Genomic DNA, 27,836 nt, shown 5'->3' on the forward strand with positions numbered 1-27,836 from the left:
AAAAAGAGGAAAAGACAGCGGCTGTCAGAAGTGTTGGCCGCTATCACTATTTCTCACGTTATACAGCTTCAGAGTAGCCGCTTAGCTTGCTACTGCGTTAGCTAGTGGCTATCGATAGCCGGTAGAAGCTAACTGTTAGCCAGTTAGCTGTTAGGCTAAGTCGTTAGCTGGCGGCTACGCTCGGCTAGAAACGTTAGCTTGATGCTATCAGTTAGCCTGGAGTTAGCTGTTAGCTTATGCTACAACCATTGGCGCTAGCCGTGAGGAGGTAGCGGGCCCTGGCACTCTGACTACGGCGTCATTTCTGGCAGAAGATGTCGTCAGGCCTGCGCCATGACCGGCCGCAGGAGGGGGGCGTCGCACCGGAGCGAGGCTCCAGCCGTCGCCGCTTCTGGCCAGCGAGAGGCATCGTCAACGTGGTAGACCAACCTGTGTTTGCGGCCATTTCGTCCTGCGTACGAGGTGCAGGTAAGATGTCCGTAGGACATTGCCCCACTCTTGCTTCCTCCCCCTCCCGAATGTTTTTGGTTAATAACGATGCACCTGGGGGAGCTCCAGTAGCTCACCACGTACCGCGAGTGCTATTTCAGCGCCGTGGACAACCGTGCTCGTCACGGATCTGGGGCTGAGCGCGTTCGAATCCCGGACGGCAGCCGTGCCTTTCCCAGAGTGTCTTCCCCCCCATCTGAACCCTTTCAGCCTGCTTCTGTCGGTCGAACTTGACCAAGTATGAATGCGATGAAAAAGCGATAAACGCTAAAAGAACCAGCTGACTGGTCAAAGTTTAAAAAAAAAAATAACGATGCACCTGGTGTCACGGCTCTGTTTTTCTTTTGGCGTCGTATCAGGGGTGAGGTGGTGAGGGGGTGGGTGAAATTATTCCCCGGTTGGCCCCCCCCCCCCCCCCCCCCCACAAAACGTGTGTTGATTCACTATATTTTTGGGGATACGGTGTAATCCCTCAGCTACTGTTGGGGTTGTGCTCTTGCTTAGGGAGAGTGCAGTTTTCTCTGAAAATTGTTTGGTCGCTATTATGTATGACTTAGCAAGGCCTGTAGCTAGCACTTGGTCGAGGACTTATGTCTTCTCTCGTCATAAAAGACGGCGTTCCTCTTGCAGTAGTGAGAGTGAACTTTTGCCTTTTTTATTGTGTAAAGAGGGTTGTGTGTATCGTGTTTTTACGTTTAAGATAAACGTGGCATTGAGTCCACAACTGGGTTAGGTGTTAGCCTACAGAAGTTTACATGTATAGCTCTTGTACCAAGGCCTTTGGCCCCTCTCTTTGGTGTGTGTTTTTTCTTTACTTTAGGGTAAAGGTGTAAAAATGCAGGTGGCAAATTTCGCACATGAGCCTGAAGCCGTGTATAAAGCCAGTTTTTTTGCACAAACGAGGTTATGGTCTGTGGCTGGCGTGCAGAATGTGAAGCTATTACCCTAACAGGTATATGTGCTTTCATGTAGCGTGCTACGACTGGTGTCATGGCTCTGCTTTGTTGTTGCATCGTATCAGGGGTGAGGGGTCATAAGGGGTGGACTAATAAACCCCTCCACGCCTTTACTGATTGGCCGGGAGGTTGGACCTCCTGCCTGTCAGTCTCAGATTCAGATTCAGATTCCTTTATTGAGCCATTTGTGTAAAACACATTGGTAATTGTTGCAGCAATACAGTGTATGCATTTTCTTTTTTTTTCACAGTAAACAACACCAACACAGACAAGAAACGAAACAGTGCAGTGGGGGATTAATCAATAAAATACATATATATATATATATATAAAGTGAAGAGTGCATAGATCCAGTACGGACTAGTGCAGTGCAGTCAGTGTCATTGTGCCAGTGTCACTTGGGGGCAGAGGGGGGGGGGGGAGGGGTACCGAGGGGGGGGGGGGGACCTGAGGCATTGATCAGCCTGGCGGCTGAGGGGAAGAAGCTCAGTCTGTGTCGAGCTTTCACAGCCTTTGGGATCCTCAGCCTTCTCCCAGAGGGGAGCAGGGTGAAGAGGCTGTGACCGGGGTGGGATGGGTCGGCCATGATCTTCCTCGCCCTCTTCAGCGCCCTGGAGTCGTGCAGGGACCTGAGGGAGGGCAGGGGACAGCCGATCACCCTCTCCGCGGAGCGAATCACCCGCTGCAGCTTGGCAAGATCTTTTGCCGCTGCAGCGGGGAACCAGGAGATGATGGAGTGGGTGAGGATGGACTCAATGATGGCCGTGTAGAATTGGGCCATCATGGTCCTCGGCAGTTTATATTTCTTCAACTGCCGGAGGAAGAACATCCTCCCCTGGGCCTTCTTGAGCAGCCCCGTGATGTTGAGCTCCCACTTCAAATCCCGGGAGATGGTCATGCCGAGGAATCTGCATGACTCCACGGAGGTCACCTGAGTGCCTCCCAGTATGATGGGAGGGGGCAGGGCTGCTTTCTTCCTGAAGTCCACTACCATCTCCACTGTCTTTTGAGCATTGAGCTCCAGGTTGTTGCAGCTGCACCAGCTCTGCAGCCTCTCGATCTCCCTCCTATAGGCCGACTCGTCCCCCCTGGAGATGAGACCCACCAGGGTGGTGTCGTCAGTGAATTTCAGGAGTTTGACCGAGGGGTGTAGAGAGGCACAGCTGTTGGTGTACAGGGAGAACAGTAGTGGGGATAGAACGCAGCCCTGCGGGGAACCGGTGCTGGTGGACCTAGAGCTGGAAATGCTCTTCCCCAGCCTCACCCGCTGAGACCTGTTGGACAGGAAGTCGGTAATCCACCTGCGAGTGGAGGCCGGCACCTGCAGCAGGGATAGCTGGTGCTCCAGGATGGGTGGAAGGATGGTGTTGAAGGCCGAGCTGAAGTCCACATACAGGATCCTGACATAGTTGCCCGCGTAGTCCAGATGTTCCAGCGTGTAGTGCAGAGCCATGTTCACAGCATCCTTTGTGGATCTGTTGGCTCTGTACGCGAACTGCAGCGGGTCCAGCACAGGATCTGTGATGAGCTTCAGGTGGGCCAGGACAAAGCGCTCCAGGACCTTCATGACCACAGAGGTCAGGGCGACAGGTCTGTAGTCATTAAGGCCCGTGACCTTGGCCTTCTTGGGGACGGGGATGATGGTTGAGGCCTTGAAGCATGCTGGGACGTGACACAGCTCCAGCGATGCATTAAAAATGGTGGTAAACACCGGTGCGAGCTGGTCAGCACAGTGCTTCAGGGCAGAGGGGGAGACAGAGTCCGGGCCGGCCGCCTTCCGGGGATTCTGACTAGAAAACAGCCGTTTCACCTCTCTCACACTGACAGAGAGAGGGGGGGGGGGTGTGGGGGGGGGGGCACTGGGGTGGGGGGATGGAGGTTGTGACCGAGTGGGTGAAGGAAGAGGGCGGGGGGAACCTCTTTCTCAAACCTACAGTAAAATGTGTTTAGCTCGTTCACCAGGGGGAGGTTATCAGGCGCCTGTGGTGACTTCAGCTTATAGTTTGTAATGGTCTTGAGGCCTTTCCAAACAGAGGAGGAATTCCCCTCAGAGAGCTGCTGCCGCAGTTTATCTGAGAAGCAAAGTTTCGCCTCCCTCACCTCTTTGGCGAATTTGGACTTGACCTGCCTGAACCGATGAGCATCACCACTGAGCCTGGCCACCTCCTTCTCCGACCTCAGCCGCCTGAGTTGGGCTGAGGGGTCAGCGCGTCACAGGGAGGGGGAAGGGGGAGGGGGGTTCCCTGGTTCCACTCCATGTTAGGATGGGTGGGTCACAGGATTTCCCCCGGCCATGGAATACGTCACTGGGCGCGTTTTTCCTATTGGTCATGAGACATCCGTGAGTTGTCAGGCTCTGTGCTGCAGACCGCTGTCATTGTCAAAGTTGGATGATGCGATGCATTCGAAAACTGTTTTTTTCTGCTCTGCTCTCTATTAAAGTGTGTATTGGGCCGTTGGTCACTTGGCCCAATTATACATGTATCTTTTTCAATTGTTACTCACGTAGAGGTCTCTCTGGGGGAACTTCTGTCTTCCCCTCGTATGTAAAGAGCAGAATTGACAGGGTTTTACCCTCAGACGCGTCATATGAGACCCGTGTCTGTGTCTTATAGGCCGGCTTCCTGCTGCTCGTCCCAGACAGCATGGAGGAAACGTTGTCTAGTGTTTCTTATTAGAATTCGTCATCGATATGTTTCGTGTTCTCGACGTGCATATAGCGCTGGCCCTGGGTGCTTTCCATGTGGAACCACTTTATGGCTGGCGCGCCTTGGTTGCCCACTTCATAGAAACAGCGTTTTCTATGCGGGCGGCTGGGAAGGAGATTTTATCTCTACCGAGCGCCAGTGCACTAGGTTAGACTTGGCGGCTCACGTGCATCTCCGGGGGGAGATGACGGAGTAGATCAAAACATTGGCGGAGGGGTCTCACGCCCATGAGGTGGGCCACCAGGAGCAGTGCATTCGCGTACTGACCGTCTTGGTGGCGCCCTCTGTGATGTTTTGGATCGACACGCGTACCTACCCCCCTCTTAGGACTGGGGATGGCGGCGTGACTAGGATGCAGGACTGGTTCTGGTCACGCCGGACCAGGTCAGTTAACCCGTTGTCCGCCGGGGGGCAGATCTGCTGTTCTGGTACCCCGAAGGACTTTGTGCTTTTCCGGGGGGAAAATGCTGGGTTGGGCCGGGCGTCGCGGGGATTGATGTCGTGGATGTGTGTGTCATATGTATGGCTTGGTCCCTCTCCATTTGTTTCACCCCTCCCTCCCTGCTAGGACGGGGCTGGGAGGGGGCTGTCGGGGAGGTTGTTGTCAACTCCTCTAGGCATCCCTGTGTAGGTCCCGGTCCGCCGGGACCCAGGTCCGAACTCGTTCTCGTCGACCTGTTGGCCTGGGTTAACCCTTTGAAAACTGAAACACTTGTGCTGTTTGTATAGCCTGTGTATACACGCAATTATGTTTCTGAGTTTTCTTTGTGGGTTAAGGGAACAACCGCCTCCTGTTAAACTAAACATAGGGGGGTGGTTGGTTCTCCGGTGTGTTGGTAGCAGAGTCGACTCTCGGGGAGGCCGGGCTTGACCCCGTCTGCCGAGAGTATGCCCCCGCATCTTTCATGACGTCTGCCAATTGTGTCAGCCTCTTCTTTGAACCTCGACCCCGCTGGATTGGGGGGTCGGGTTTGTGGAGGTTATGACATGGTGCACAGCATACCGAACACCCCTTCCGCCGGGATACTGTTCTTGCAGTAGACCCTTTAGGCGCCTGTCTAGTCCGCAGTGCTCCAGGCACAGGTCAAGTTCTGCTCTTGGGGCCTGTTGCCTGGATTGAGGGATCAACCTCCTTGGGGGTTGTCTCCCCGGCACGTCGACTGGCCCTGCAGTGTTGTGGGGGGGTAGCCTCTTGAGGAGAGCGGCGTGCCAAGGGGGGAAGGGCCTGCTCTTGATTTGGGCCCTGTCCGATACGCTGGCGATGTGGGGGGTGGTGTCACTAGTGACCGTCTGGTGGGGTCTCGATGCCGCGGCCTCGTTGGCCTCGCCAGGCCCCTTTTTTTCGGGGGGTCCTAGTCCTCAGGTTGTCCTAGGGCTGGGACCTCCTCCGTGCTCCGCTGCTGCAGCCTTGCCACAGGGTTGGGTTCTTGACCTTCGACCCGTGATGTTGGGGGCTGTGACAGGGTTTTTTTGGCTTCCCGTCCATTGCCTGGTGGCATGTGGGATGCGCGCCCAAGTGGTCGCGGGTCCTTCTGAACGAAGGAAAGTCCCACGGTCTGCTCACCCTGTGCGTTTGAGGTGCTAAACCCTCTTCACACAGTCGGATCCGATCTCCCTCCCGTCCTCCACTAGGGAGGACCGGGGGGCTCGGGTCCTCCCCGGTTCTGATGGTTATAGGGGGCCTCAGCGGGTACATCTGTCGAGCTTTTCGCTCTGCTCAGCTCCTGTGTTCCAATAGAGCAGAGCGTAAAGCTATACGATCTATAATGTGGGGTTATCCTATAACCCTACAGTAGTTATATGAGTATAGCGAGCGCTCTGCTCTGACTCACTGAGGACCCCATGGTCTTTGCCTTCGGTGGTGAAAGACTTGGGAAGGAGCTGATTGTGTGACCACAACCCCGCTTATATAGGCGGAGGTAAATAGGTGTGTGCATGTGGAGAAAGTTCTTCCTTATTAGAATGGATAAAGGGATAGTTCCAATAGAGTAGAGCGCTCGCTATACTCATATAACTAGGGTTATAGGATAACCCCACGTTATAGAGGTTGTTACCTAGGAGACAAGATAGAGGTTGTTACCTAGGAGACAAGATAGAGGTTGTTACCTAGGAGACAAGATAGAGGTTGTTACCTAGAAGACAAGATAGAGGTTGTTATAGGAGACAAGATAGAGGTGGTTATATAGCGCAATAGCTCACGCTTTGCTATATATTGGAACATTCCCTTGGGTCTCTTGAAAGGCGCTATATAAAATTAAGTTATTATAATTATTATTATAAGATAGAGGTGGTTACCTAGGAGACAAGATAGAGGTGGTTACCTAGGACACAAGATAGAGGTTGTTACTGTATCTAGGAGACAAGATAGAGGTGGTTACCTAGGAAACAAGATAGAGGTTGTTATCTAGGATACAAGATAGAGGTGGTTACCTAAGAGACAAGATGGAGGTGGTTATATAGCGCAATAGCTCACGCTTTGCTATATATTGGAACATTCCCTATCACCTACTGTGATCTTGAAAACTTTCTGCCACAATGCACCTACACCTGTCCGGCCACGCCCACATCCGCCCATGTATATAAGCGAGGGGTGTGACCATACTTCCGCTCTTCCCTATCTTTCACTCACGGAAGTCCATGGCTACAAGCACTCTTCGCAGCGAAAGTTAGTTAGTTATTAGCTTAGATTACGATTGTGTTGCTGTCCCTTTTCTTTTTCCCTCCACCGTCCCCGCAGAGGAAACTGAAAATGACATCACCACCGGGACCTGGGAATTATCGCTAAGGCCTCCACCAGCGGTTCACAGTCGCGACCTCCTCCATGCGCCGCGGAGGTTCCCTGACTCCAAGTTTGTGGCAGGAAGGTGAGCGTCAGTGGCGTGCAGAGCTGGGTGTGCGCCGCCCGGCAGCCGTCGATCATCCCTTCCCCAGTGAGGTGGCCCTCCGGTTCCAGCATCTCGCCTAGAGGCAGTTGGCTGGTCCGACGGTCTCTTTGGTGGGTGCCGACTTGCGGCGCAAGCTCTCCGCCTCTGCTCGCTCCCATCACTCTGCGGTGAGCAGCAGGGGCGGGTGGTCTGGCGGCTGTGTTTAGTACGCAGGACCCGAGGCGTTCGGCTTTGTGGAACAGCTGGCTCCGAGGAGAGATTCCCCGTTGCCTCTCCATTGCATCCGATGGAGACTGAGGATTATATGGAGGGGGCGGGGGAATTACTCTTTGACGTCCCAGCGGAATCGGAGCCCGAGGCTCTGGTTTCATACTGGGAAGCCTCGTACTCGGAGACTGGGTTAGACTTACCAACTCCGAAACGAGACACCCCTTCTACAGCATCAGGCGTCAGCTCCCACCTTCCAAGTGGTTTGAGCTACCCGTGCGTGGGGCAGAAGAGAGAACAAGGCAGAAGAGAGAACGCAAGGAGAGCTGCACGCTCTCTTTCCCGAGCTGATGGCGGCAGCTGCGCAAGCTAATGGGATACCATTACCGATGCCCCTGCTGACACCTGTTCCTGACAACATGATAGGCCATGTCTTCCAACGCCGCCCGCTGAAGGAGCCGAGCGTTGTGTGCCCGTTCTTCTCATCCATGGGTGCCTATGTGGCTCGGGGACAGGTGGTGCCCCGCATCGTCAGCCTATCCCCCGCATACGTGCCATTCACGCAGGTGGAGGGTCTGGTCCAGGATTTGAGGGACGGCGTGCCACGGCTTGACAACCCAATGCCATCCGTCCTTTGCCCTGAGATGGTGTGGGAGCCCAAGAAGAAGCCGCTTCCAAAGGGGAAGTCGGCCCGGCAGCTGGCATACTGGTCCAACCAGGCCTACATCGCCTCGATGCAGAGCCTAGCTGCGTCCTCCAACATTGCGCAGCTGGTGTGCTTCCAGTCGGGGCTGATGGTGGGCGAGGATGTCCTGGACCCGGAGCAGCTCTTCCTCCACGCGCAGGTGTTAGGTGCCATCCTGCACCTAATCCAGCTACAGGCCATAGCTGCGGGGAGGATGCGCGCTCTGGCTACCCTGACTCAGCGACACCTGTGGCTGGAGCAGGCATCGCTGGGCGAGCGACAGAGGATACCCCTCCTCCTGGCCCCCCTCTCCGACGTTGGGCTCTTCGGCTCCGCCATCAACAAGATGACAGCCGCCTGTAAGGAGATGGAGGAGCAGCGGTTGGTCCTCGTCCAGAACTTCCCCCGGTCCGGCTCCGCGACAACCAGCCGCCAAAGAGAACGGCGGCGTAAGGCTACAGCCAGCGCAGCCGCTGGCCCCAGCACCAGCAAGAGGGCTCGCCACCGAGGGGGAGAGTCTGACACCGTACCTCGGTCTGGTACCAGCTACCCTGTGCCCGGGGGGAAAGGTAGGGTGCAAGCTGCGAGTGCAAGCTGCACCCCCGAACCGTCCCCCCGGGCCATCTGCCCGAGGGGGCAAGCGAGGCCGCTCCATGCGCGGCGGGAGATGGCGGCTCTGTTCTCCCTCTCCGGCTATCATATTTTGTGTTTAACACCCTATTATTTTCTCCCCTCCCCCCGTCCTCAACATGCTTTGTTAAATAAAAAGTCCCTCATTTGAGCGTGATGGTTTTTGTTGTAACAGACGTGTGATTATTCACTGTATTTTGGGCATGTGTACGAAATAAGCAATAAGACCCGCTGTCCTTTTCTGTTTGAAAGCAGCTAAAGTATTGTCGGGCAGCGTTTTTCTTGTATGAGGAGAGTTATGCGATTCATGTGATGAAATAATTTTTTAACAAAAACGTAAACTCTGAATCCTCGAGTGGCTATTTATGTTAGCTTTGCAAAGCAATGTACATTAGCACGTAGCCAAGGGCTTTTGTCCCTCTCTTCATCCCGCCAGTATGTCACTTTACGTGGTGAAGTGAAAACATGGCGGGTAACAAGTTTTTCACACATTTTCGGTGGACACGTCTTTTACACAGACACGGTCTGCCCCCATGGTTAATGGTTAGCGGCTGTGCTTTGGTTGTGCAATGCAATGAAGCGAATACGCTTGTATGTGCCTTTCATTTGTAACACGCCGCACGGCTGGTAGCCTCGCTCTGTCTTCACTTCTTACATGCTTCGTATTTACATGGGGTTGGTTGAGGGGGGGTGAGGATAAACCCTCCCCTTTGGATGGTTACTGTATGTCCTCTACAACAGGGGTTCCCAAACTTTTCAGGCCGGGACCCAGAAAATAAGGCGTCAGAGAGCCGCAGCCCAATGCACATCGTCAGGCTTTTTTTTTCTTTTCTTTTTTGCCAGGCGACCGATTTTTTAAGCCAAATATCACTTCAATCCTATTAAGTTAGTTCAAGTTAGTTATTCATTTATATGTGCTATTTATGAGAGGGCTAACTTGTTGCAAAATAATGATAATAATAATAGCCTCATTAACATACTATTGTTGCTTCGGTTGTTTTCAGCATTTTATGTGCATAATCTGTTATTTAGTTTGAAATGTTCGTTGAAATAAGTAGATTTTTCGTTTTTGTTTATTTATTAAGTTAATATAAAACCATATAGTCACATTTTAGAATACAATAGAATAGAATTTTACAATACAACTAGAAACACTGTCCTGGCCTGCTTCTATGTTCAGTGGCCTGAAAATTTTAATTTTTTTTGGAAATCATCTCACGGCCCTCCCGTGGCTGCTCACGGCCCACCTTTGGGTCGCGACCCCGACTTTGGGAACCACTGCTCTACAATACTGACTGTGGACGGGGAGGTTGTGGCTCAAAACGAGCGCACCTCTCGCTCACTAAATGTAGAGTCTCTCGTGCACTTTAGCGTCATCACGCAAGTGCGTAGCACTCCGTCCCGTCAGCTTCCCCGACATTGCATATCCTGCTTGTCACGGGGAGGAGGGGGACGGGGGGGGGTTCCCCATACCCACACCAAACTTAGTGAGTGGGGCTGGGATTCCCGGCCATTGAAAACGTCACAGGCTTTCGCGTTTTCTTATTGGCCCGAGAGATATATCCGTGAGTTGAGGTCTGCGTGGCAGGTCACTATGAATTGAAAATAGGGGACCCTGATGCAAACAAGACAAACGTCTTTTTCTGGTCTGCATCCCCTTAACAATTGTGTGTATTGAGCTGTGCTGTATTGTACCCATTCTGCAATCTGTTAAATAAAGTGTTCATTCATTTATTCACTCACGTTGTCTTTTAACACTAGAACAGCCATGGAGAAAATGTCACTGATCCCGCCGGAAGGGGTCATTTGTAGGCTCCGTATATAAACCCTGTGTCAGCGTCCTTTTGGGACCGGTTCCTTCAGGGTTCTACCCAGACAGGGGGAAGAAACGTTGTGGGGGCTCTTTCTGGTCAGAATTGGCCCGCTACCGTTCTCAGGTTTTACGAGATATCAGCGCTTGGTCTTACGGGACCGGTATCAGCGCTGGCCCGGGCGTGTTTTTCAGGTGTTTATTTGAATCAGCCTTCGGGACCAGAGCGCCCTGGTCTGGCCAACGGCATAAACAGCATTTTATGCTGTCGGCCGGGACGTTTTTTTTTCCTCTACCGAGTGCCAGCTCACTAGGCAGCTTGAGGGCTCGCGTGCATCTCCGGGGGGAAATGATGGGGTAGATCAAACATCGACAGGGGGGTGAGAGTGAGAGTTAATTGGTTACCAATCAGCCCGTGTGAGAGCAGTTTTGCCCTGACAGTGTGTTAGTGTTTGTGTGTGTGTGTGTGTGTGTGTGGGAGAGGGAGGGGGGGGGGGGGGTGCCATGACTGGGTCATGTGTGGGTTCAGGAGGTTGGGAGATCTAGTTTGACGTGACACCTCCCACTCGATCTCTCCATGGACCATTGGGGAGATCGCCAGCTCCAAAGGCAAACTGGTGGTTCTTGAAGTTGAGATGTCACAGCAACTATTTGATTTGACCTTGTTCTTCAGCAGGTAGCAAGACAACCAGCCGCCGGACGTCCCTGTGAAGGATAGTGGCTTGGGACTTATCTCTTTTGCCAGTAGGGGTCTGGTGGCTTGTTTTATTTTTTAGAGCTTTCGTCAGGGGAACATGGTAGCTTGGGAAAACCCTGACGTAGACGTCCCTTACGATGCCTTTGCTGTCTGGGTTGGTTCCGACGACTCTGCCAAGCTTGAATTGGCCTCTCAGCGCATTTTGGTCGGCCAACCAGACAATGTCTCCTTCTGCGACATTTCTCTGTGTGGTGTGCCACTTGCTCCTCACAACCAAATTGGGACCAGCGAGTTGGCTCCAGCACTTCCAGAATTTGGTCACCTCCGACTGCATTGTTCTGAGTCGTTTGTAGGGGTAGCAGGAAAAGTCAAAGGTTTTGAAATCCCCACTTTGGGATGCTCGACCGAGCAGGAGAGTGTTGGGCGTGACACTCAATACAGTCTTCCCGGCTCTGTACCCTAGCATCAATTGGGCGCTCATTTGTGAGATTGGCTGCGATGCAAAGAATTGTCTGGAACTCGGTGTAACTGAGCCCAGACTCCTTTCCAAGATTCTGGAGTGCTCTCTTCACCACATGTACAGCGGCTTCTGCTGCACCGTTCCTGTGTGGAGAATCAGCTGGATGGATCCTCCACGTCCACTCCGTTCCATTTTGGGCCGCAGTCTCCTCCAGAGCTGCCGTGTTCTGGCCATCCAAGAATCTGTTCAGTTCTTCCAAGACTGGTCTTGCTCCGATGAAGTTGGTGCCTGGATCTGACCAGATCTTCCTTGGATGCCCTCTGATGGCTGTGAACCTTTGATAGGCCATCAGGAAACCTTCAGTTGATAAGGTGTTCACTACTTCTGTGTGGATGGCCCTGCTAGCCATGCAGCAACAGACCACTCCCCAGACTTTTAGTGCCACTCTTTTCTTGACATCATCTTTCACTTGGTAGGGTCCGAAGAGGTCTACTGCTGTGAACTCGAATGGTGCAGCAGGTTCGGTCCGTTCTGGTGGCAAGTTGCCCATCACTTGTTGACATTTCTTTGCTCTTGCCTTCTTGCACACCATGCAGCCATTGACAACTTTCTGTGTGATTCTCCTCCCCTTTATGACCCAGGCCTTCCTTCTCATTCTGAGCAAGGTCCCGGCCACTCCATCGTGACTCTCATTGTGGGCCTCCCGCGCTAACAGTGTGGATACCCAGGCGTCATAAGGTAGGATGGGGACAACAATTTGGTCTTCTTCGAAGGCCTGCACTCGGCCACCACAAACCAACAGCCCAGATTCTTGGTCCTTATAGACTACTAGCCTTTCTGTAGTGGTGCTTGGGAAGGTTGTATCCTCTTGCACAGCAAGGAAAATGTCTCTTAAGGCATCCTCTCGTTCTCTTCCCGAGATGACTCCTGCTGGTGAGACAGCCTCCCACTTTGGGCTGTCCACGGCCCTTGGACTTTGTCCAATGAACTTTTTCGCCGCCCTCCAGATCCATGCGACAGTTTTGACCAGTCGGGTTAAGACACTGAACCGCTTGAAATCCACAAGGCTTTGGATAGCTGACCCTCCCAATGGTTGGACCTGGTTCCGATTTTGTTTTGGTTCTTGCTCCTTTGCCTTGGCCCTTGTCAGCACAGCAGCAAAAGCCTTCCTTTGCAGCTTGTTGATGCTTTCCCTGGCAGTGGCTGCTAGATCTTTGGCCGATCTGATTGGTGGTGGATTCCTGGTCCGCAACCTGGGTGCTTGTATTGCTTTGGATCTCCCCGATCCTATTGGCAAAGAATGTCCGATAGCCATAGCTTTCTCGCTGGATGGCACAGAGGACTGTTTGGCTGTCGACAAAATGGTACCACTTCCCAACTTGGATTCGGCTGTGCAGCTCAAAGTACTTTCTCAGGCGTGATGCAAACACTGCTCCGCACATCTCTGCTTTGACAGCATCGCCTTTGTGGTCCAAGGGAGTTAGTTTGGCTTTAGACTCCACCAGCCTGATGATTGGGCCTAGGTTTGAGTTCCACCGCAAGTACATCACTGCCCCATAGGCATGCTCACTTCCATCAGAGAATGTGATCGCCCAAGGTTCATCAGTGAAGCATAGAGGTGTTAATGCCCTTGGAAACATTATCTTGCAGAGTTGGGTGTACTCTTCGAAAAGCTTAATCGCATCCTCCCTGAGGCCATCTGAGAGTGCTGTGTCCCATGTGTCCTTGACCTGACAACTTTCCCCCTTTGCTTCTTGGAATGCCCTCCATACCAGAATAGCTCCCTTCTGCTTGGTGGGAGTTACTAGGCCAACTGGGTCATACAGACCTGACACTTGGCTGAGCAGTTCTCTGCGTGTGAGGGGGTTTGGCGTCTGGGTTCTGATTTGCTCTTGCAGAAGGTCTTGGCCAAGTCGCATCTTTTGCTTTCTCTTTGAGAAATTGATTGCAGTCATGACGTGGAGCTTGTCTTCCTCTACTATGTAACCCAGGCCAAGTGCTTTGTTGTTGTCACTGTGCATTTGGTTTGGCAAGACTATAGTTTTCTCCAACTTGTCGTTGCACTCGCTCCTCCCACTTTGCCTAGAGAAGACCCAAGGTTTAAGCTCGAAGCCCCCAGCCTTCAGGATCCGCTCCACATTCGCTGTGATGGTTTCCAGCTGGTCAAGGTCGTTGTGGGATCCACTGTGCGTTTGCCGGGAGCTGTGCGTTTTCCTTTCTCCATTAAGGTCCCCGTTCGGCAGGGGTGGGGGGCGTCGGGGGGCTGCTTATTATCAGTCAGCCCCTCTAAGCGCCCCTGTGTAGTTCCCGGTCCTCCAGGCACGGGTCGGGCCTTGCCGTTGTTACCTGTTGGCCTGGGTTAACCCTTTTTTAAGCCTGAAACGCCTTAAACTGCATTATATAGCCTGTATATACGCGCAGTTGTGTTTCCCGGTTGTTTAATGGGTTAAGGGAGCAACCCTTTTCTGTTGGGATGGTTGTCTCCCCGGCATGCCGATAGCGGAGTCAACTCTCTGACGGAGCCTGGGTCCGGCTCCGGCTCCTCGACGGTCTGCCTTGCATGTTTTATGATGTCTGCCAATAGTGTCGAACTCTTTCTCTGAACCCCGACCCCGCGGGATTAATAGATTGGCGGGATCAGGGTTCGTGGTGAGGTCAGTTTACTGGCGGAGTCGGGGTCCTTGACCCCGATCCCGCGAGGTTCGTGGCCCCATGAGATTATGACATTGTGCATGGCATGTGGAACAGTCTCCCCTCCCCCCCCGCTTGGCGGGTGGGCCGCCGGGGTACTGTTTTTACAGTCAGCCCCTCTAGGCGTGCCTGTGTAGTTTGCAGTCCTCCGGTTGCAGGTCGAGCTCTGTTCTTGTTACCTGTCGGCCTCGTTGACCTCACCAGGTCCCTTTTTGGGGGTCCTGGCCCCCGGACTCGGCGGTAAGCCCGCCTTGAGTGGCCTGGGGCTGGGACTCCCTTTGCGCCCCGCTGCTACGGCCTTGCGGGCAGCGTCTGGGTTTAACAACCCCGACCCGACGAGGAGTGGAAGCGGTAACACAGGCTTTTTTTTCACGTACATTCCCTGGTAGCGCGCGGTCGGGTAGTCGCGGGCCCTTCTGTCCCGCGGTCTGCTCACCCTGTGCTTTTTTTGGGTGCTGTCCCCTCTTTCGCACAGTCGGTGTCCTGTTCCGCCCCCGCCCCTCCCCCGTGTTCTGATGGTTCTAGGGGACCTCAGTGGGTACATTTGTCGGGCTCTCCACTCTGCTCCGCTCTTTTGTTCCAATATAGAGCAGAGCGTGAGCTAATCCGTGGTGTCGTGACTCATATCCGCTCTACAGCACACAGCCAATAAGGATGCATCTCCACACAGAGCAGGCTGAGCAGTAGCGTCTCTCAGCTCAGCAGCCTGAGCAGTAGCGTCTGAAACAGTGAACACGCACATTGAAACAGAGCAAGGATAGTGTTTTCGCGACCCAAAACAAATCCCTGCTGTTTTATTCCGTAACGGGTCAAATGCATATAACATGCTTTGCAATCCTTGCCATTCCTTTTGACCACGTCGTGTTTAAGAACGGAATTAATGTCCCGTTAGCATAAGCTAACAACAAGCTCTTGGCTGCATCCTATGCTGCAATGTCTACTCCTACACTAACGTAGGCTCACTCTTGACCAGGAATTTGAGCTATTGAGCAAATCTAACCATGCCTATAATGACTAGTTAAATGTACTGCCATTTCGGTTTTATTTTCTACCTGGGAGCATGACTTAACTAATGGTATTTGACAGTCAAATCACCTCCTGCTGAATAGTATTATTCTGAATTTATGTCGTTGTCCCATAAAGAGTAATTATGTGGAGAAAAGTTTAGCTTCTACAATAATTACCTTGTTTGACTCCTGTTCCTCTGGCCCCCCACAGCCAAATTAGTGTTTTAACTTTACTACTTTACAAGTATGGTCTTGTCAATATTCCAATGTACAGTTTTGCTTGTACAGTTGTACAGTGTCCTCCCCCACCCCTCCTACCCAACCTCCCCCCACCCACCCAACCACCTCCAATGTACAGTTTCTACGTCAGATGTATATACTTTTTTTCTGGACTCTTTTCGTATCACAAAGGTCAAGGTCGTTGTGGGATCCACTCCCCACTTTTTTTCACGCCAGTTAGGTGGGCCACCGGGAGCTGTGCGTTTGCCGGGAGCTGTGCGTTTTCCTTTCTCCATTAATTTCACCCCTCCCTCCCCGTTCGGCAGGGGTGGGGGGCGTCGGGGGGCTGCTTATTATCAGTCAGCCCCTCTAAGCGCCCCTGTGTAGTTCCCGGTCCTCCAGGCACGGGTCGGGCCTTGCCGTTGTTACCTGTTGGCCTGGGTTAACCCTTTTTTAAGCCTGAAACGCCTTAAACTGCATTATATAGCCTGTATATACGCGCAGTTGTGTTTCCCGGTTGTTTAATGGGTTAAGGGAGCAACCCTTTTCTGTTGGGATGGTTGTCTCCCCGGCATGCCGATAGCGGAGTCAACTCTCTGACGGAGCCTGGGTCCGGCTCCGGCTCCTCGACGGTCTGCCTTGCATGTTTTATGATGTCTGCCAATAGTGTCGAACTCTTTCTCTGAACCCCGACCCCGCGGGATTAATAGATTGGCGGGATCAGGGTTCGTGGTGAGGTCAGTTTACTGACGGAGTCGGGGTCCTTGACCCCGATCCCGCGAGGTTCGTGGCCCCATGAGATTATGACATTGTGCATGGCATGTGGAACAGCCTCCCCTCCCCCCCCGCTTGGCGGGTGGGCCGCCGGGGTACTGTTTTTACAGTCAGCCCCTCTAGGCGTGCCTGTGTAGTTTGCAGTCCTCCGGTTGCAGGTCGAGCTCTGTTCTTGTTACCTGTCGGCCTCGTTGACCTCACCAGGTCCCTTTTTGGGGGTCCTGGCCCCCGGACTCGGCGGTAAGCCCGCCTTGAGTGGCCTGGGGCTGGGACTCCCTTTGCGCCCCGCTGCTACGGCCTTGCGGGCAGCGTCTGGGTTTAACAACCCCGACCCGACGAGGAGTGGAAGCGGTAACACAGGCTTTTTTTTTCACGTACATTCCCTGGTAGCGCGCGGTCGGGTAGTCGCAGGCCCTTCTGTCCCGCGGTCTGCTCACCCTGTGCTTTTTTTGGGTGCTGTCCCCTCTTTCGCACAGTCGGTGTCCTGTTCCGCCCCCGCCCCTCCCCCGTGTTCTGATGGTTCTAGGGGACCTCAGTGGGTACATTTGTCGGGCTCTCCACTCTGCTCCGCTCTTTTGTTCCAATATAGAGCAGAGCGTGAGCTAATCCGTGGTGTCGTGACTCATATCCGCTCTACAGCACACAGCCAATAAGGATGCATCTCCACACAGAGCAGGCTGAGCAGTAGCGTCTCTCAGCTCAGCAGCCTGAGCAGTAGCGTCTGAAACAGTGAACACGCACATTGAAACAGAGCAAGGATAGTGTTTTCGCGACCCAAAACAAATCCCTGCTGTTTTATTCCGTAACGGGTCAAATGCATATAACATGCTTTGCAATCCTTGCCATTCCTTTTGACCACGTCGTGTTTAAGAACGGAATTAATGTCCCGTTAGCATAAGCTAACAACAAGCTCTTGGCTGCATCCTATGCTGCAATGTCTACTCCTACACTAACGTAGGCTCACTCTTGACCAGGAATTTGAGCTATTGAGCAAATCTAACCATGCCTATAATGACTAGTTAAATGTACTGCCATTTCGGTTTTATTTTCTACCTGGGAGCATGACTTAACTAATGGTATTTGACAGTCAAATCACCTCCTGCTGAATAGTATTATTCTGAATTTATGTCGTTGTCCCATAAAGAGTAATTATGTGGAGAAAAGTTTAGCTTCTACAATAATTACCTTGTTTGACTCCTGTTCCTCTGGCCCCCCACAGCCAAATTTGTGTTTTAACTTTACTACTTTACAAGTATGGTCTTGTCAATATTCCAATGTACAGTTTTGCTTGTACAGTTGTACAGTGTCCTCACCCACCCCTCCTACCCAACCTCCCCCCACCCACCCAACCACCTCCAATGTACAGTACCCCCCCCCCCCCCCCCCACCTACCCAACCACCTCCAATGTACAGTTTCTACGTCAGATGTATATACTTTTTGTCTGGACTCTTTTCGTATCACAAACAGTACTGTATTTGCAAATCTGGTATGTCATAAATGTATAGATAGTGTATGTATAGCAGTACTGTCTATCTGTATGTCATCAAAATGTTCATTTGCTATCGCTATTAGCTCTATCTTTAATCTAAAATGATGTTGATATTTAAACATAAAAAATACAATACATAATAAATATATCCATGATCATCATGCAACATAAAACAATTGCAGGAACGGTTTGGGAGAGGAATGTGTTTTAGGTTGCGTGTTCCAAAAGATTTACTTAAAGTTTAAAGCTCAATATATCAAAACGTGGCACTTTATAGTGAACAGGAGGTCTATTTGTATATTAAAAACAAAAAGACGTATGTAGGGGTGCCCTGGAATATTTTATTGGACACAGGGGTGCCTTGGCAGCAGAAAGGTTGAGAACCCCTGGTCTATAGGACGTATAGGACTATTAGGCAGATAACTTTGTCCAATCAACATACAGATATGCCAGGTAACTGATATAAGGACAGTACACAGGTAACTGATATAAGGACACAGGCCTCAGATATGCCAGGTAATTGATATAAAGGCCTCAATGTGTGTGTGTGTGCGTGTGTGTGTGTGTGTGTGTACGTGTGTGTGTGCGTGTGTGTGTGTGTGTGTGTGTGTGTTACCTCAAAGCAGTAGTCCTGCCCCAGTATTGATGAGTGGACAGGTTTGATGATCACTGATTGGTCCATGCTGAGCTCCAATGACGACACACAGCCAGTGCTGAGCAACGAATCCTGGCTATTGTACTTCGCCTGTCGCATCACACACCTGGACACCCCCCCCCACACACACCTGGACACCCCCCCCCACACACACACACATACAGACAGACAGACAGACAGACAGACAGACAGACAGACAGACAGACAGACAGACAGACAGACAGACAGACAGACAGACAGACAGACAGACAGACAGACAGACAGACAGACACAGACAGACAGACACACACACACACACACGCACATAAATCACACATTAGTAAAAAAATTTAACAGTGGGAAACATTTTCCAATGTCAATTATCACTGAGGAGGATAATATTGAAATTCAAGATTCAAGATTGTTTATTGTCATGTGCACAGTTAAACAGACATTGTTTGCCGTACAATGAAAATCTTACTTTGCTAGTCCACCCTTCACACAAAATCACACAATACTTAACTAAATATATCACCAAGTAGCTACACATTTTCCTTTCTTACATGTCTTTTCCAGGGTACAATAAAAGGCGTCCATGATGTCAGAATCAGGTGGTCTATAACAGCATTCAACATAGTCCCGGCCACTTGACACCAAACTCAGGAATCTAGGACTCAACCCCAACCAGTGCAGCTGGATCCAGGGCCCCCTCATTCATCAACGTGTGCGTAGAATATGTTCTATTTCCACACGTAAGCACAGAATGTAGAATCAGTGAACGCACAGGAAAATCGGGATTCATCAACCGTGCGTACGCAGGTTCTACGCACACCTCTCATGATGAATCTCACCTTGGCCCTGCGCCGAGGCTCGTGCACACTTTCACGTATTTGCATACCAAAACCGCCCCGATTAACCATATACGGTAATGGACACCCCCATGAAATGTGGAAGAATGGACTAAACCGAGGGTGTTGTACACTGTCGGATATTATACCTATTAACTTCCTAAAAGACCATTGCTGCCTGGACACCGCAAACACTAATAAAGACCATTAACCACTGTTTTGCCGTTGCCCGTTAGTGTCATTAATGCATGCTGGAATAAGAATGCCTTTCTTAATCTATTTTTAATATTAATAATTATTATAATACAATAAAAGACAGCTCCGTCTTTTAATACACATATATTGTACAGTAACGTCAAATAAATACTACAGTCCCCGCTGAAATAAAGGTTCTGCACACATACCAGCAGTGATCTACATAAAAGATAGCCACTTTATAATACTATTCTGAGTAGATAATTCATGTGTATCGCAACAGAGTCACGGATCTGGTCGGGGCAGGTATCATTATGTCGGGAAAATCCTTATGAAATAAACAAAAGTGAATTAAAGAATTTAAAAACAAAGTTTAGCATATTAAATTGTTTTATAAGCTTTCTGAGTAGATAATTCATCTGTATCGCAACAGAGTCACGGATCTGGTCGGGGCAGGTATCATTATGTCGGGAAAATCTTTATGAAATAAACAAAAGTGAATTAAGGAATTTAAAACGAAGTTTAGCATATTAAATCGTTTTATAAGCTTATAGCTTTTTTCGTGCTGATTTGAGAGGGTCCAGCTGCAGAGCCGGAGAGCAACTCTCAGGGCCAAGATAGCACTTATACTATTTTGAGAGAGACAGCAGAGAGACAGACAGCAGAGAGACAGACAGACAGACAGACACTGTTCCACAGTGTGTGTGTGTGTGTGTGTGTGTGTGTGTGTGTGTGTGCGTGCGTGTGTGTGTGTGTGACTACTAGTCTAATAGTAGAGACTCAGCCCCCCCCCCCCCCTCTGGACCACCTCCTAGTAGAGACTTCTCTAGGAAGAAGACGAAGATGAGGATTAAGGCGAGACACTGCAGGTGAATAGGCAAATATACCTTTTTTGTTGATTTTGAGATTCTGTTATATTTTGCTTCCTAAACATGTCTTCTATGAAACTAGTGACAATAAAACGTCAATAACACACATTTAGTTGTTCATTTTACTTCATTTTGCCTTATTGCATCCATAAATGTCCACATATTTAATGGGGAAGTGCCTCATTTGCATATATAAACATAAATTTCAGAAAACTTGTCTCTACTAGGAGGTGGTCCAGAGGGGGGGGGGGGGGGTCTCTACTGGGAGGTGGTCCAGAGGGGGGGGTCTCTACTAGGAGACTAGTGGTCACACACACACACTGTGGAACAGTGTATATCTGTCTGTCTGTCTCTCTCTCTGCTGTCTGTCTCTCCGGCTCTGCAGCTGGACCTTGATCAAATAAGCACGGAAAAGCTTTTAAGCTTGTAGCTCCAATTTGGGTCCCAAATTGCGGTACAAATGAAGGAGGTGTCTCGGGTAGTGGACTCTAGTTAATATTATGTTCTCTCTGCAATTAGACTGCCCCTCATTCATCCCTATCTGATGCTATCTCTGAAAACAGTTCCTGCGAGCGCAGTCAATGCACCCCATAACGCTATATATATAAACCTGCATTCATTCGGAGAGAAAGACCTATTCCACATGCTATTTAGGGTTTGACAATAATTACACTAATATCGCTATTTCACAATGAACTATAATGAATTACGGGGGGTCATACAGAACACGGCCAGTGTCTTTATTTCCGCGTTGGAACGAATGCATGTACTGAGGAGCGCTTGTACGTAGTAACGATATTCTACCACTGGGCGTCAGCTAAGTGTGCTCTGACCTGTGCGTACACGTAAGCACGGAGTCAAGTTCAAGTTGAAATTGATGAATCCCACTCTTTGCTTAGAAATTATCGTACGCACAGGGTAAGCACAAATCTGTGCGTAAGACACGTTGATGAATGAGGGCCCCCTCATTCATCAACGTGTGCGTAGAACATGTTCTATTTCCACACGTAAGCACGGAATTTAGAATGAGTGTACGCACAGGAATATTGGGATTCATCAATCGTGCGTACACAGGTCCTATGCTCCTCCGTGTTGATGAATACCACTTTGTTCTACCGTCAATGCTCGTGCATGATTATCCATATATGGTCATGAAAGTGAGGAAACACCCCCCATGGGATGTGAAATAATGGACTGACCCGAGCGGAACTCTGAGAAGCTTCACGGAGATTTTTCACTGCTGTCGAACCAAGAAGACACAACGCGCGTGTTTATGGGATAAATAAAAGGCGGACTTGTAAACGGTGATGTCAGATATCAACGGCTCCCTAAGACCATTGCTGCAATTCTGCCTGGACAGCTCAAAATACTAATAAAGACCGTTCGTTGACCACTGTTTGGCGTTGGTTGTGTGTCATTATAACCGTGCTGTAATATGAATGCCTTTATTAGTTGTGTTCGATTGGCTATATGATTTTTAGAGGCATCTATTTTGTTGTCGGTATTACCGACAACAAAATAGATGCCTCTAAAAATCATATACTATTAGGTAGCCTATATGAATTACATATAATAGCAGCCATAGCCTACATTATGCAACAGTAACTTGCGCATACCAGTGTATGCGACGGACCAGTGTATACCTTGTATCATATCATATTCATATAATAGTTTACTCTATCAGCATACCAGCATGTAATATGTTCTTTGTTAGAACTCAACTCGTTCGACAGGCTGACAGACGTGTACACTTACGGTGATGTCGGATATGATATCTATTAACCATTGCTGCCTGGGCAGCGCAAACACAAAGACCGCGCTGGAATATGACTGCCTTTTCCCGTGTTGTTTGATTAATACCCAGGGATTAAAGTTCTCCTCAATTTTATTCCAAATCGCGATGGATCTTCCGTCAATTTTCTACCTGCTGCATATGATTTCTAGAGGCATACTACAATCTATTTTGATGTCAGTATTGGGTAGCCTATATAAACAATAATACGAGAGCATATACAAGAACAATGAATCTCACTGCATGTATGATGTAGCCTGCCTTTCAATACATGAACTTGAATCCCATCATGTTTGTGTGCGGGACTCACAAGGCTGTTGTCACAATGGGTGGTACCGGTACAGTAATAACAGTCCACACAATATCACGATGGACCATGCCATAGCCATATGTTCTATTAGGACATGATCTGTGACGACAAATGTTCTAGAATGTTTGATTAAGATATTATACTCTGACAGCATGCCTATGATCAACAAAAACGCGAACTTGAATCCCATCATATACATAGTCTGTCCACTATCTGGTGTCATTGCAATGCGTTTTTTTATTCTTTCTTATACAGTAAAAAGGGGGAAGAACACTATATCGTGGGTGTTCCTATGACTTGTATTCTGCTTACAGCTTCGAAATTCCACTTGTTTCGTTTAACGTAAAGCCTTTTAAATATAATCAAAACGTTCCCGTGTTTCTGCGGTCTGTGCGCAAAATAATAACGAGTTGAGCTACGCGGAGCAGTACACCCCGTATATTCCGATAACGGCGATAACGCTATATAAACCATGCTGCATTCATTCTGAGAGAAAGATCTATTATTCCAAATGCTATTTATAGGGTTTTCTTTTGACCATAATTACACTACTGTTGCTATTTTACAATGAACTATAATGAATTACGGTTCATACAGAACATGCCAGTGTTGAAACTATTATGCACAGAAGCTCATTTCCTTGTTGTAATAATATATTCTACCACTGGGCGTCAGCTAAGTGTGCTCTGAGCTGTGCGTAAATATAAGCACAGAGTCAAGTTCAAGTTGAAATTGATGAATCCCACTCTTTGCTTAGAAATGATCGTACGCACAGGTTAAGCACAAATCTGTGCGTAAGACACGTTGATGAATGAGGGCCCTGGACTTTCTGTCAGACCATCGCCAGGTGGTGAGGATGAGACCCAACACCTCAGCCCCTCTGACCCTCAACACAGGAGCCCCCTCCTCTACTCCCTGTACACCCACCATGGTGCCCTGAGCCCCCTCCTCTACTCCCTACACCCACCATGGTGCCCTGAGCCCCCTCCTCTACTCCCTATTAGTGTTGTCAAAAATATCGAAGTATCGATACATATCGATACTGAATATTTAAAATGGTTTCGATACTCATTTCCTGAAATACTGATACTTTCTGCAGTATCGGTACCAGCTGGCGAGTGTTCTACCTCAAGTTGTTGACACGCTGTTCTTGCCCCTCCGCCTGCTCCAGCCCTCCCCCTCAGAGCCGTCTTCAGTTTGTAAATAAACTTTTTAGCTGAGTGAAGATGGCAAATTAGGGATGTCCGATATTATCGGCCGATATCGGCAGTAAAATGTGATATCGGAAAATATCGGTATCGGTAAAAAAAAGAAAAAAACAATAACAATTTTTTTTTTTACATTTATATAACCTTTATTTACCCAGGCAAGCAAGTAAGAACCAATTCTTATTTTATTTATTGTCAAAAGTATGCATGTTGGTTTAATTCAACAACAAGAGATATGTAATGTTAATTTTTACTTTTTTAATGATCATATTTTGCACAGATAATGCTTACATTTAGAAAGCCTTTTGAATGCATCCAGTGAAATTATTAGTTACCTGAAATTATTCAGTTTTTTTGGGGGGAAACCCTGCATATATCGGTATCGGTTGATATCGGTATCGGAAATTAAGAGTTGGACAATATCGGAATATCGGTATCGGTAAAAAAGCCAATATCGAGCATCCCTATGGCAAATGGGTCCGTGTACGTTTTGATAGTTCGTTTTTCGTTTCAAAGGAAGCCTCCGCAACTTGTGCTTGTGGATAAAGAAAACAGCAGAAGTGCTGTTTGGAGGTACTTCGGGTTTGAGTAAACAACAAAGGACAAGCTAAAGCTGCCCCAATGCTATTTGCAAGTAGTGTTAGAGCAGTGCCAACGAGGATCTCCATAAAGAAATGAAAGAGGTTTGTGACAGCTGCTCTTTCAACGTCACTGTGACTGAAGCATTAAACCATTAACTCTAGTTTAATACATGATACGTTGTCTACTGATGGCGCATAATATCAACAGCTGATTCGTTGTAACGTTAGAGCTAGCTACTGCTAGCCGTTAGCTCCGTTAGCTTAGCTGGCCACTTTTACAATTACTGCATGGAAACGGAGTAACGTTAACGTTTAAACGTTATGTCGAGGTCATACAATACTACAGTCGACATAAGGTTAACGTTACCCCGTTTCCATGAAGTGTTTAAATAGCAGCAATCTTGTTGAAAATGTAACGTTACTAAAATGCTCCGAGCATAGCCTGCCCCTCTCGCTCTCTCTCTTTATATCGAAATGGTATCTGTTGTGAAGGATCAGATTAAACCGAATATGTATATTTATTCATATATATATATTTAATTGTATTTGTATATCGTTTGATATCCCCTGTATATTCCTTGTACAATATGCATTGAATATCCCCGTTTCTACTAAACAGCCCATAATAGTTTCATTCTACCATTGGACGAGAACCTGGCGCCAGGTTGCCATACCCCTAGGTCCAAGTTCAATCGTGCCGCCTAACATGTCGAGGCAACCCCCGGTTCCGCGCAGTAATATGTCGGGCGAAATACGAATGGTACTATTTGTTCATAGCGCATATATATATGGCGCCAGTAAAGTAGAACCTTCTTTTAGTCCAGTTCTTTACCCTCCAACAGAGTGACAGACGCAAAAGCCTCCCCACGACGCACGTGCGGTGTAGTAAGGCCTACTTGGCCCAGAATAGGCATTGAGATATCGTGTAGATTAATAGTTGAATGGTCATAGTTTGGCACCATACCGTCGAGTTGGACGTATTCTATTAAGCTAATAATAGTCTATTTATGTATGGTGCATCGTTCGGTTAGAGTTCTACAGTTATCAGTACCCCCATCGTTCCTGACGTTATCTGGACGCTTAACCAGGCTGGTCAGACCCCTAGTGGTGATTGCATCCGAGGAGCTCCGGGCCAAGAGCGACTGGACCTGTATATTGGATTACTCTACCCAGACGACGGCGAGCCTTCCACGGCTTGGATTATGCTTTGTGTGCTTTGATTATTCCATGGATAAAGGCCAACACTGCTGAGTGTTGGAATTACCCCCCGGAGAGGACTCCAGGTGAGACGGCGCTCTACACGTGAGGTCGCCTCACGTCTCTCCGTTGTGGACCGGCAGATACCGTTCCACAGAGGGTCCAGCTGTATTCGTCTGCGGTCCGAGGTTCTGTGGGCACCGTGTCCAAGACTTTGGATTCTCCCAAGACACCGTCGGCCAGATGGGATACCGCCAGCGGCTTCTCTAACCCCCCCCCTCCTACTGTCTTACAACCAGCGGGACCCCCCCCGTAGTGTATCCAGCTATAATCATCTAAGTACCATCGCTATCGTTTTCCTAAATATTCCAGGTTGTATACTTACTCCCTGCGCAACCAGAGATTGGACATTCAATGTTGATTTACCTACGAATACTCATTTGCCATAAAAGTGCATATTCCATATTTCAAATCATAAATGTAATTAAGTGATCGTTGTATACACCCTTTGCTGTATTAAACCTTCGATTTGGTACATTTGTGTGGATTCGTTTCATCAGGTGGGAAAGTGTTCATCATACTTATATCTTGTACTGGGTGGCCAGAAGTTAAAGTACATGAGGTAGTGGTATTAAATATCATATCTAACAATACAGTCAGGGAATTGTACCCCTCAGTTACAATTGGTCCTTCGAGCCGGATGGTAACTAGTGTAATATTAATATAGTGTTATTAATATCGAAATGGCCTATGATGAACACTCCACGAAACGATCCTCCTAACCTAGAACGACCGCGGCGCAGACGACAGACACCTCAGTACTTAGAGGCTTACACTGTCAGTCAACTACCTAGCCTTCGACAAACGGTAAACGCGGTAAAAGTAGAAAGTAAAACTATGTCTGACCTTAACGAGCAGGTTTCCCCGACCACAGAGGCCCTAGTAGGTCCTAATGTAACTGACCAAGCCCACGGTGGGGACCAGGAGGGAATTGACATGCCTTTACCCCCCGCCACTACTCAAGAAGTAGTCCCCGACCAGCCCCGGGAGGAAGACAACCCTACAGAGAGAGAACTCTGCACGGAAGAAGAGGAGGAGAGCGCCGAGGAACTAGAGCTCCAGGACTCCCCAACGAGTACCCCCAGGAGCGGCTCACGCAGGAGCGGCTCACCTCCACAACCGCCTTCCCCCAGCGAAGCGGAGAGGATACTACAACAGGCGTTCCTCGTCAGCCTGACAGCCTCTACCGAACGCGATCGTCTCCAAGCACAGACGCTTAGCGAGCGCGAACAACTCCAAGCACAGACGCTTAGCGAGCGCGAACAACTCCAAGCGCAACAACGGAGCGAAGAAGAGCGCATACGCCTGGAGATGAGACGCATTCAGATGGAAGAGAATATGGCAAGAGACCGAGCAGACACCCAGCGTGCCGCTGCCGGTGCCCAAAGAGACGCAGAGCGCGAACTCGCTCTCATCCAGCGCGAAGCCGAGCGCGACAGGATACAAGCCGAGCGCGACAAGCAACAAGCGCAGCTAATGGAGCAGCTGATCAAAAGGACAACTCCCTCTCCCTCCGCCAGGGGCTCAAGGAACTCGTCGAGACAACAGTCAAGAGCAGCGTCACCACAACGAGCAAGCGACCCTGAACTTGACCAACAGACCGAGTCTAGACCCCCCGCAGACCCCCTTCCCATACCGGTCCAAGCGAGACCCAGCTACAAGGAAGGAGCGGCATACACTGCGGAGAAGCTAAATAAACGATTACAGGATCTGGAAGATTTGATAGAGGAAGAAGAGGGAGAAGAGGAGAACCAAGCCCGACGACAGCACAGTACTCCACCGGACCAGGAGGTCCCATACAGTCCAGGCTATACCCCGCGGCGCTGCGCTACAGACCCCCGACTCTATTCACGGGTGAGCACGACGCACGACCAGCCCCGAGGAACAGTACCTGGACCAGCGGGCCATGGTACCCTGCCAGTACCAGCCTACAGCGAGGCGCAAGAGGGGACTCGCCCAGGAGGTCTCTCCCCCAACACTCGCCGATGTATCAGCCATCCACGGCGTCATACAACGCCACGCCGTCATTCCCAGACTTCGCCTATGAGAGTCGAGCACAGTACACGGAGCTCCGGATGTGCCTAGAGACAATGATGGTGGATGTCGCTGATGAACGCCACAAGTATGCAATATTACTGAAGCACCTGAAAGTACTGCGAGCGCACAATATAGCGCTAGCCTATGCTACCTCCTCGACCCCATACACAGCGGCCCTTGCAGCGCTGGATCAGAGATATGGACGTATATGGGATTACGTAATCCAGGAGATAAGGCATATTGACCGCCTACCCCCAGCCACAGACAATCGCTCACTAGACGACCTGTCAATCAAAGTGCAGTCCCTGGTGGGGATGCTGGGAGCTCAACGAGAGAAGGGCATGCATGAGCTATACGCCAACTCTAACGTTGAGAGGATTTTGGAGAAGCTGCCACC

General features: G+C 49.8%; 1 protein-coding gene across 1 annotated transcript in view; it reads right to left on the reverse strand.

The window, feature by feature from the left end:
- LOC311248521 (disabled homolog 2-interacting protein-like) overlaps positions 1-18,429 on the reverse strand; it is a gene marked incomplete at its 3' end in the record, with an annotated part of 101,075 nt that extends 82,646 nt beyond the window's left edge. Inside the window, exon 1 of the mRNA XM_084338012.1 lies at positions 18,325-18,429. Within this exon, the coding sequence (XP_084194138.1) occupies positions 18,325-18,390 (66 nt within the window). The 5' untranslated portion in view covers positions 18,391-18,429. The remainder of the gene's footprint in view (positions 1-18,324) is intronic.
- Positions 18,430-27,836: the final 9,407 nt, after the last annotated feature.

Source organism: Notolepis coatsorum (assembly GCF_963971535.1).
Source record: "Notolepis coatsorum genome assembly, chromosome: 2".
In the NCBI taxonomy this organism is placed as follows: Eukaryota; Metazoa; Chordata; class Actinopteri; order Aulopiformes; family Paralepididae; genus Notolepis; species Notolepis coatsorum.